Here is an 11,741-nt window from a genome sequence, read left to right on the forward strand (position 1 = left end):
CACACTCCGGCCACATTGAATACCGTGGCTAAATTACTGTTATTACCGCTACTAATATCGGCAGGTCGTTGGTTAGTTGGGTCGTTAACTCGGTCGGAGATCATTGTCATCTTTGCGTGACATCGGTACAAACGACCATGTTTGTCAACGGTATGGTCATACACGATCGATTCGTTTTGCATTTTTTATTAACCTTTTCAAACTCGATGATTTTCGCAATTAAAAATACACATCACGTTACGCGTATGACAAGCCGATTAATAACAGTGGCGATCAGTTTTGAAATTTAAACAGGTTATTGTGGAACGTATCACTTCTTCATTCATAAAATACACTGTTGCAAAAATAAATTGTACTACGCATTTTTCATTTTCATTTTCATTTGAGTTCATTCCCGTTCCTCTATTTTCTTTAATTTAACAAAACTTGAACATTCGAAAATGATTAAATATGCAGATGTACAAGTTGTGTCCCTGCTCAAAGGCTGCCCTCGAGTGTACGGATCTTGACGTATCCCGTTTCTCGTTGCAGGGATTCCAGTCCGGTTCTCATTCTAAAACCAGCGGAGTTGACCGGCATGACGTTAGAGGACCGTCTGGTGAGCTACAACTGGAAGAGCGATTTCCAGAGATTCCTGGATGCCACTCGAGGAGGTACCTTCAAAGCGCTCTGCTGGACCAGCAAGGGAGTACTGCCGGGCACTGAAAAGATGGAGGTCAATTATCCCAGGATCTTATCGCCGTACGAAGAGACCACCGTACCATGTTTGAAGAAACCGTCGAGGAACAAGTTGTCGATGTTGCTGAGCGAGGACGAGAACATAGGTGCACCGGCCGATCCTGACAGTGACGAGACGAACGCGGTGGAACGCGGACAATTGGTGCGCAGCAAAGTGTCCCGAAGCAGTGACGGACCAACCGGCGGAAGTACCCCGACCAGATCGCCGATCGTGGTTCTAATCCTTGGGATATTGGTGGCGATCGTCGGCGGCGCGTTCAGGTGAACACTGGCCGGTCGTCGCGAGGCCGATCGACCGACAGATCGATCGATTCCGTTTATCTAGGACGGCCGATTTATCCTGTTGTTGGTCGCGCTGAATCGGGGAGCAGACGCATGTAAGTACATACGTGACCCGTGTGTACCCTCTTGACGCGTCACTTAGGTTAAAATAACAATCGTCGTATTTTGATTGGTCGTTGAGTGAGGACACGACGTAGATGCCGGGGTTCCTTTCCGATCCGATACGCGGTTTTGTCCCAGTTACCGAGCGAATCGTTGTGCAATTTTTAACCGACGCGTTCCCGCGAACAAAATTATCCACGGAACCGCCGAACGTCCTGGGAGAGAGACATATTTTTGATGGCTTGCGTAGAACGAATGAAACCCTCGGGCGACGATGAGTCGCGAAGAGTACTGCCAAATATATTTTCCCGATAACGAGCGTCCATTCGAGGGAATTCGGATCTAAGCTGTCCTCATTCAAGGATCGACCTCCCTTCTTCGCGATCTCTGCTCGTGTATTATTGTTAACGGTTAGGAATGCGCGGGTATCGCATCTCGGGACTGGGTTCGATCACATTCAATAAATCGAAGTTAGGGTAATCGAGTAATTCACGGATATTCTGAAGTTACCCGATTGTTTCCGATCCAGTCCGACATGTTTCGTTACCGGCACATCTCTAACCCATCGTGTGTTCGTACAGGACCGCTGTTGGATATCTTTCGATTCAGAGTGCGTAGAATTTTCGAAGAACAGAGGATTTGAAAAAATTGTAACATCATGTGCTAACGAGAAGAATATAATTCGTATTGTTTCGTGGATAGAAAGAGCAAACTTTTCCGCAAATATTCGATTCACGTTTCAATTTTCTTAGTGCATGTGACGCAACATCTGGGATCTTTCGATTGTACGGGGCACACGTTGCTGTTTCTTTTATCGCGTTGTCGCGTCGATGCGATCAAAGAAAATCACTCGAAATTCTGTTCAAAGAATTGCATTTCCGGTGTAATGTTAGCACGTTGTGCGCCTGCCCTGACCGTCAAAGCGGACGTTCTGGCTTTCGATTCCGTCAAACGAAAGGTCGACACGAGTAGTGAATCATAATCACTTCGAATCCTTCTCGTTACTTTTCTCCGCGCATATCGAGAACATGATATCGTTCTAAATGTTCAGTGACGAAAGTACGAACTCTTACGTACATCGTTGACCCCGGTTGAGCTTTGTTGAACTTACGTTCTTCGAGTTAATTAGAATACCGTAACCTTCTAGTCTTATTTCGAAATCACTTGACATTTTCACATGAAAAGAGCTCTTCGGTTAACGAATCTCGAACGAAAGATATTCGCGGAAAACGAAACCAGGTCCTGGCGACATAATTTTCAAGCTTCTGGACTCGAAAGAATTTATATTGTTGGCTGTTTATTTACCAGGCGAACCGAGCGAGCCGAACGCGTTCGATTTACTCTTTTCCGAAAGTAAACGTCACGAAATATTCAGTTCCTCCGATTCTGTAAGTGCAATTCAGGCATGGGCACGAAAACGTTCACTCGAGTTCATGTATTTGGAAGGCAGAATCTACATATTCTACTAACAGCTCTGTGCAAATGGTGAGAAGGCATTGTCTCGTAGTACAGTGCAAATGAGATCGTGGATGATTGCTGTGCACAGCTCGAAAGAAGTCTCCCGAAATTGTCGCAGCTTTGATTATATACCTTCACTTTGTTTAACATAGTAGTTACGGCATGTCATGTGTGTTTTAGTCATTCGTACAGCTGTGCTAATTAAATTGCAACGTAATTTAATTACGCTGTACTTGCAGTACATAGTAATTTCATTGTATTGTGTTTCAATTTCATGTTGATTTAATTAAATTGTGTTTTAATTACATATTAGTTTAATTATATTATATTTTCATTACAGAGTAATTTAATTATATTGGGTATCAATGACGCAGTAATTTAATTACTTTGTAATTGAAATATAATTCGATTACACTCGTAATTTACATGATTTCTTTTGACCTTTTATCTCTCGTTACCTCTTCGTGTTCCGATTTAATTTCGTTATACTTTATAATCGTATTTCAATTGCAGTTACAAATCACCGTATAATTCAGTGAAACGCACGATACATTATGAATTAAAATCTAATTGAATTAATTTATAACGAAAATTCGCGGAGTAATAACTGTATTACCTTATAACTCTCATTCGTCGAGACAGTTACATATAATAATAAAGTTCTATTCAGAAAGTTCGGGCAATACGAACAAATTACTTGTCCTTTTACAATTTCGCGAGACTCCTTGCTAACTCTACACAATATGTACTTACTATGTGGAGCTCAGGAGTTTGTCCTTGAAAGGAATGCAGGTCTAATTGGCTGAAATGGCCAGCCGCTGTCTCATTCTTGTTTAACGTGACTTTACGACGCACGTATTTTCCCTGTTGGCAGAAAGGATCACATTTACTAATCAAGTAACGAGAAGAGAGAACTAAACACGTGGATACTGACAATGAGCACGATAGAGTTATAATGAACAGGGAATTTCAAAGCATTGGCATGCACCGGCCATAATCAAGTATAATATATGTGCATAAGCTTAGGTGTAGACTTGCGTCGTATTAGTCTGTTATATCGCTGTTTAATCTCATTTGGAAAAGTGATTTGGGAATTTCAGGAGTTGGAAATTTAGGATTTGGGGATTTTAGGATTTGGGTATTTGAGGAATTGGAAACTTGGGAATCTGGGGATTTGGAAATTAAGAAATCTGAGATTTTCATGGTTTGAGGAGTTGGAAATTTAGGGATATGGGGTTCTGGGGATTTGGAAATTTAGGGATTTGGGTATTTGAGGAATTGGAAAGTTGGGAACCTGGAGATTTCGAAATTGAGAAATCTGAGAATTTCATAATTTGAGAGTTTAGGGATTTGAGGAATTGGAAATTTAGGGATTTGGGAATTTGAGGAATTGGATACTTGAGGACTTGGACATTTAAGAATCTAAGAATTTAGAAATTAGGAAATCCAAGAATTTGGCAATTTGAGGATTTGGGAATTTGAGGAGTAGGAAATCTAAAAATTTGGGAATTTGAGAAATTGAAAATTTGAAGATTAGAACATTTGAGAATTTGGAAATATAAAAATTCAGAAATGTGAATTTGAGAATTCAAAAATCTAAAAATCTAGAACGTAAGAATGAGATTTCGGAAATGAAAAAAATGTGAAAATTCGAAGATTTGCGTCATAAAATTTTGAGCCGTCTGCCCATGCCTGCCATAATCCCACAGTAATCCCGATCGAGCTGCTAGAACGCGTCTCGCTCAGTTTCCGCCAGACTTTGTATATTCTGTTACGATTAGAGCTGCGAATAGATGCGTTTTTTAACGAACAGACCATATAAACATTGGTTGATTCGCACACGAGGCAATGTTCCACATCGGCTTCGTCGTGTCACTCGACCAACGTTTGTATGCGAACCAGAACGGTCCTTTGTAATATTCTGTACAGTTTGTTAAGTATAACGCGTTGTTCGTGTGGCTATGCCGCGTTGGGCATAGTCAACGTTTATTTATTTTTTATTTAATTGTATAGAGAACGAATTTACTTGCCACCTCGACAACTGTACTCCTCGCCGGAGCGAGCGAGATGGCGCTTTACGTTTCGCGCGAGTCACGTTCGGTTTCTTGATGCATGCTTCACCGCTTATTACGGGGGACACTTGTCGTTGCGACGCTCGTTCAAACATGCGCGTTTCTATCGATTTATACGTGATCGATTCTACCAGCGAATGATACACGTGCTTCCGTTTCTTCGTGTACCGATTTATGGAGGTGCTTCTTAGGTCTGCTGACGGTAATCGTTAACCAATCGTTGACCAATCGTTGTCTATACATTTTACAGCTTGATAATGTAACGTAGACGCGTATCGATGTGATTTGGAGAATGATCAAATTGTATTATTGGATTCTTGTTAGTGAAGGAATTGTTCGAGTCTGTTTTTCCGAGAGCAATCGAACACGCGTGAAGACATTGAGTGATGGGCAACCGTATGGGAGTGTAAATGTTGTGTACATTGTTGATTTAAGATCTTGAAAATTGAATACTTTTAAAATGTCCAGATTATTACTAAATTTATGAACATTTGAAATCTCCATGAATCTCCCACAGTTACTGCGTGATGTCCGCAAGGCCATTTTTGCCCAGCACCGCTCTAAACCCCGTCCTCTTGTCTCGAATCGAAAACCGATCATAGCTCGTCGATTGTTTCGCGTTAGATCGTCGGGACTTTTTAGAGCCATTTCCCTGGACGCACTGTTTCCCTCTGCTGGTAGCTCGGGGGAATAAGAGCGATCCGCGAGTAATTTATTCGACGTTCTTTCTTCTCTCGTGCTTTTAATTAAACCGAATTCGATAATTGAAACTCGCGATGCCCGGTTTAATTTGATCCCATTCTTGACTCGCGTTAATTTATCCGCGCTCGACACTCGTGCATTCGGTTAAGTCTTTCGGAGCACCACTTTAATTATTGTAAAAAGAGAATTACGTGAAGGGAGACAGAGAAGGGTTGAACGATTGGAGGGTTAGAGAATAATAAAAAAAAAAAGAAAAGAAGGAAAGGGAGAGGAAAGAGAAAAATTATATGCATGATGGCGTGCAACGATGAGGACTTACGCCGGAGCACCGCGATCGATAGAGGCACGTTGTAGTCAAGAGTCCCCTAACGCGCACACTTTTCCTGAATTCCATTAGCATCGAGGAAAATGCAGCTTTCGTGGACAAAGAGACGAGAATCGAAGAGCCTTGCAAACGAGCGTCTTATCGAAATTTCACGGGAGAGGGGGAACCAGGAGTTTTCACGTTTCGATTTGCATGCACGTTTTTACTTTCTCCCTTCCTCGGTCGTCAATTAAAATCCAGCCATTCCGTTCGATCGCGCTCTCCTTGTTCGATGTTTAGAAACCGAATGAAAAAAACAAAAAAAAAATATATGAAACGAAAACACCGTTGCTCGACTCACGACTGTCGATGATCGAAAGCTCTCTCTCCCTAGCGTAGGAAATAACTCTCACTAAAAGGTAGTCGACTAAATCGGTTAACGATAAACGCGTAGCCACGTTTTACAATTTAATACTACGGTAAATTCGTAAATGTCTCTCATAGGAGATTTGTGTGTGTGTGTGTGTAGAGATCGTAGGGCAGTCGAGCGATACTCTGTTACCTCGAGGAGAAGAAAAAAATGCTATATTTTAGACGCTGCGAGGCCCGTTCCCTTCTTCGACCGTTATTCGTACTTGCCGAATCGATACTGCCGCGATTACTGCCAATCGTCGCTTCGCTGATAACCGATCGTCTCGATTCGCGATCACCCCTTTTTTCGTTTTTCGATTTTTCGTTCTCGTTGCGTGCATAGAGGTACATAGAACCATCGAGCCAACGCAAAGATTCACGCATACGCGAAATAAACAACAGATACACACAGAAACGAGAAACAAAGAAACTTTTGTACGAGAGTCGCCGTAAACTGGGAGAACATTGACAGGTTTTTGTAACATTTTGTTATATCAGGTACATTGTTTCATTTTTATCTCGTCAAATGTTAACATATTCCATAGTTAAAAATAATAAGAAATTCTTTATACAAATATGGAATAATAAGTGCTTTACTACGAAATTGTAAAATGAATGATTTTCTATATTTGTTATTTGATATTGCATAAAACGAATCAAGATAAGATTCAAACGACAGTAGATTGAATGCATCAATTTTTATCGACAAGTGCTGATATTTATTTGAAGAATAAATAATTTTTATATTTTTGTCATAATATTACAATTTTATATTTATACAACACTTTCTCTCAATCATGAAATATGCTAACATTTCCCGAAATAAAAATGAAACACCCTGTACAAATACAAATTTTATATCTGTTTCAATCGTGTTATTGTAAGATTACAATTTACGAATATGAGAATGCAAATTTTTATTCTATTTATGTTTTAATATGTTAATTAACTGCCAATGTTACCCCACAACCGGAATAATTTGTTTATGTTTATTATTTCACTTTTTATTTTGTTTATTTGTGCGCACAGTATTTTGCAGACATTATTGTTTATTACATGAAAATTGTTATTTTTAATGATTCATCGTATCAGTCTTGCGTATTGCTCATATAGCGTACTTGACAAATTATTATTTGAGTAATATATTACCTTATTTGGCTAGACGTTATTCGAAATAATTATGCATTATTTTATTTGAGCATGACATTACCTGCAGATCATTTCATTATTTGACTATGAAATAATTTGTTACTTTGTATTTGAATAAATTCTTTGAAACAAATATCAATTAAATTAGAAATACAGATTTCTTAAAATTCGAAAAAGTGAAAATTTCTCGCTTTATACAAATTTTCAATACGAGCGAATTCCACATAAAAGCCAGTTAGATCAAAAATCAAAGAAAGTAGACTAAATTCCTAGAGCTCTTGCAGCAGGAGTATATTAGGAGCTGATTAAATATTAGGGTAAAAAATCATCTTTGTCAAAGGAGTAAATTTCAGTATCGTTTATTACTTCATTCATAACCACACGACTAAAAACTGCGAAGTTGTTCTAACGACCTGTAAGATGATCGAGCGATTCCACGACCTAATTTAGTATAGCATGCTAAAATCTACAAATTTCTAAACTTCAAAAAAGCTTCGTTAAAAATTAGCAACTATCCGAAATCCTAAAAACTAGAAAATCTGAACTTCAGCTTGCAAATTTGAAGTTTAATCCACGTAATCTCTGTTGTCAATAATCCCTCAGTTTACGGTTATATCATCGACGATGATCGTCGATGTACACCGATGAGCGATGAAGCATCCGAGCGACGGTTTCCGAAGCTCGGAAAACCCGAAAGTATAAGGAGGAACGATTCGAGAACCGCTGCTTTCTTTCCCTCGAATTTCTTCGCCGCGTGTTGTACGTAACCTACGATCCGTCACGGGATAAGCGATGATTTATCATCGGCGAAGGAACTCGTTAGAATCGGCCGTGCAAGAGAGGCGAAACAGGAAGTCGTGTACCGTAACTTCTTCCGCGGTGCGATGTCGACGCTGATTTCAGTTACGACGCGCTCGTTCGTTGACGCCGTTGTCACGTCATCGTCGTCGCAACCCATCCAGGTTCGACCCAGTATGGGCTGCGAGAGGGAGGGTGTTCAAGGGGTGGATTGGAACTGCCGGTGATATGACCAGAACAATCAAGCAAAGTGTCACAAGTAAATGTCATTTATGCTGGAATAATTATGTTAGGTACATAGGGAACGATATTACGCATTTATACTCCAATGATCTTGCATCGTGTGTACGTTAGCTGGTTCGTTGTCTCGCCGGAAACTCCTGGCACCCATCGAGCTTTCGATAACGAGGGACGATTACGGATCGGTCGAACAACTTTGCTTACGTTTCGGTGCTTCGCCAGCTATTATTTCGATACAGCGTCAGAATTACGCACGAGCAAACGAACGAAACGACCAGTGTCTGAGAAGAGAATCGACGAAACGTTCATCGATTTCTCGATCGAATCAAAGGGTAGTCGCATCTGTGAACGTTCGAGAAGATACGAAATCGATGTACGATAGATATTCGATGCGAGCGTGACTGAAGGGTTATACATTGGCGTAACTAGATACGAACTTGGCCACCCATTCAGTGTAGAGATTTACAGCGTGCAGTTACTAACTTATGGCGATATTAACGCGTCGAGACAACAACGGGTGACGCATCGTGGTCTAAAGCTATACTAATGCGTAGTGACCGCAGGGCGATAAACGTGCGTGACGATACGGCGCGTGACAATACTAACGCGTGACGTTATGGCGGTACTAACGCGTGGCGATACTAACGCGTAGCGATATCAACACTGACCTAACATGTAACGATAACAATGCGTGGTAATCTAACGCGCTGCGATAATAACTCATACCGATACTAGTGAGTGACCTGACGCATAGCGGTACTAGTGCGTGGTGATCTAACGCATAGCGACACTAACATATGGTAATGTAACGCGTAGCGATACTAACGTGTGGTAACCTAATGCGTAGCGATACTACTTCATCGTGATGTAACGCGTAGCGATACAAAAGCGTGGTAATGTAACGCGTAGCGATACAAATGTGACAACGCGAAACGATATAATCGACAGCGATGTGAGCTCTCCAGACAGAAGTCCTAGTTACGCCAATGGATGCAAATCGGCGAAAACACGACGGTGCCAGGAGATCGGGAATGTATGTACTGTATGTAGAAAAAAGATTAGTGAGTGTCGGGAGCGAATTCCGTGATCTACCGCTGTGGTAGAACCACGAACGTATTGTAAAACGCAAGCGAGTGAATAAAAAGGAATCGAGCGACTAGCGTGTGCGTGTACATAGTTAACCCTGTATATAGTTTCTAGATTTAAAGTTACGTCCCGGATTCTTCATAGGCACCTAATCACTCGAATTCAGGTAGCTAGCTAAATAGTATCTTGTATCTTTATAATTTACATGTAACACAACGTTGAATCTGTACCCCGCGTTTGTAGGCGCGCGTCAGCCCTAAGCCGAGGACTCGCGTGCCTACACGGATCGTACGCGTTACCGGGCGCCCCTGTCCTTCCATACTGCTCTTAGATTTATACCTAATTTACACTGGATATTAACGTCTAAACGCTACACTATCATCTACACTGTAACAAATTGTATTATATTTTATATATATAAATATGTAAGTGTTTTTCTAAAAGGTCTACATTTATTCCCGTCTTTCCTTGCTGCGCTACTTTTTTGTTATATCAGAAATTTTCTTATACTTGCATATTCGACTTTACTCACACAGTATTCGAAGGTAAGTGCAATTTTGAGTCATGACACTTTACCTTCTGAAAAATTATCTATATACATATCTTCACTGAAGTAAAGGTACATAAGTGATTTTCCTACTCAAAACGAGGGTTGAACGTGACACTAAAAAATACTTTGCCTTATGTTCTCCGTTTAAACATAAAACTCATACCTGATACTAAATGATTATTTCAATGTTATCAAAAGTTGACAATAGTGAAAACTTCGAAAGTAGCCGATACCTTGGATATGTATTCTCGAAAGGCAGTACAGGCGTTAATCGATGGAAAGTTCACGTTTCAAGTCGCTAATTTCCGCGCTGCAAAGTTTCTGCTCCTCTATCATCGTGAATTTCCAACGGGGACCGGAAATGCAATGGCGTAGCTCGCAGGGACGTAGTCATAGAAACGGGTTCACGATACACAGAGAGTATCCGGGATGGCCAATAAAATTAGCATGACCGGAACGAAATCAGCCACAAGGCACAGCGTACTATCGAACGCGACACAACTAATTACAAATGGTTGTATTAGTTGCATCGGGGTCCCTTCTAAAACCGCGACGGTAGCTTGGAACTGTTCGGCTGTTGCTGGCAGTTCCAATTGCCGGCCCGATCTAACCGTCAGATTACAACGTGGATTTACCAAGGCGTCCAACTTTCTCCTTCGATCCATTAATGAACAAGTTTCACGCTAAGTTTGCTAATATTCTGCTCCCGTCGACTACCGACTAATCAAACTTCCTGCTGGCCGTGTTACCTTAACGAGACACGCGGTTTTCTTCTTTTATTAAACGGTCAGATGTATTCGACCCGGTGAATTTACTAATTGCGAAGGTCCTCAGGGCGTTCCTGTTCCAGGAAGTTTCAGAACCGCGGGAACGGATGTTGCGAGAATAAGCGTGACCGAGGGAAGCTGCTAGGCGAACGGGAATATACCGTGAAATTATGTTTCACGCGTGATCGCAGGAAATTTGACGCAGCGTTGTGGTTTGCTTTTTGATAAATTAACGTGGTGTTTGTGATGCTGTGATATATGGACATTTAATTTGTTCCCCCTTACGTGTTTTTTTAACACCTCGAGAAAGTAATTACGTAACTGACATCAGTTATGATATATGAGATTACTAGGTACGTGAACAGTATAAGTAATTTTGTCGTGCTAATTTAGTAAGATGATTTAGTAATTATACTTACATGAATTCAAATTTCTATGATGAAAATATATTGAGCAAAAATTGTCTGCATGGAACACAAACTTGTGACAAGAGGTGCTATGAATAAAAACTTATTTAAATTTGAAATTTGCAACTTAAAAATTTACGTGCTTGTTTTAAAATTGCAAACAAACGAACCTATGACAACAACGAACCCGAGTGTGTCATACTTTCGCTGTCTCAAGATTAAACCTTTTAACCATTATTCACAGCGATCAATTTCCATAAATATCCACTTGAACACTTCGTTCGAGTTATCGCAAAACTTGCAAATGACCCGAAGTGGTCCATTACACTCGGCTGCACTCGAAGATACAATAACGAGCACACTACATGTATACAATATTCCTGGCGTCAATATAATTTCGAGCAGCCTATTTTCAACTGGATTTATCAGTTATCGACTCCCGTGTAAAGTGCTACTTTTCCGAGTACGATATTAATTATCAGGTGCCAATAAACGAGAAGATTTCAGCGCGACAACTTCGTTTCCCGAGAATAAACAGCCTCTCGAGATTCGAATGTTGAGGGACGTCTGTCTCCAGCAACGTTTGTTCCGGTATCGAGCGGTGTTCTCGATCGGCAAACAAAATGTCTCGAGAACGATCCGTAACGCGAACTTAATGAAGCAATTTTTGTTCGA

At 40.8% G+C, this 11,741-nt stretch overlaps 1 protein-coding gene across 1 annotated transcript in view; it reads left to right on the plus strand.

Annotated features, from left to right (window-relative positions):
- The window catches only part of olf413 (DBH like monooxygenase olf413), a 215,035-nt gene extending 205,250 nt beyond the window's left edge, over positions 1 to 9,785 (plus strand). The window contains exon 9 of the mRNA XM_003701272.3: positions 532 to 9,785. Within this exon, the coding sequence (XP_003701320.2) occupies positions 532 to 1,003 (472 nt within the window). The 3' untranslated portion in view covers positions 1,004 to 9,785. The remainder of the gene's footprint in view (positions 1 to 531) is intronic.
- Positions 9,786 to 11,741: the final 1,956 nt, after the last annotated feature.

This window comes from Megachile rotundata, chromosome 1, assembly GCF_050947335.1.
Source record: "Megachile rotundata isolate GNS110a chromosome 1, iyMegRotu1, whole genome shotgun sequence".
NCBI lineage: Eukaryota > Metazoa > Arthropoda > Insecta > Hymenoptera > Megachilidae > Megachile > Megachile rotundata.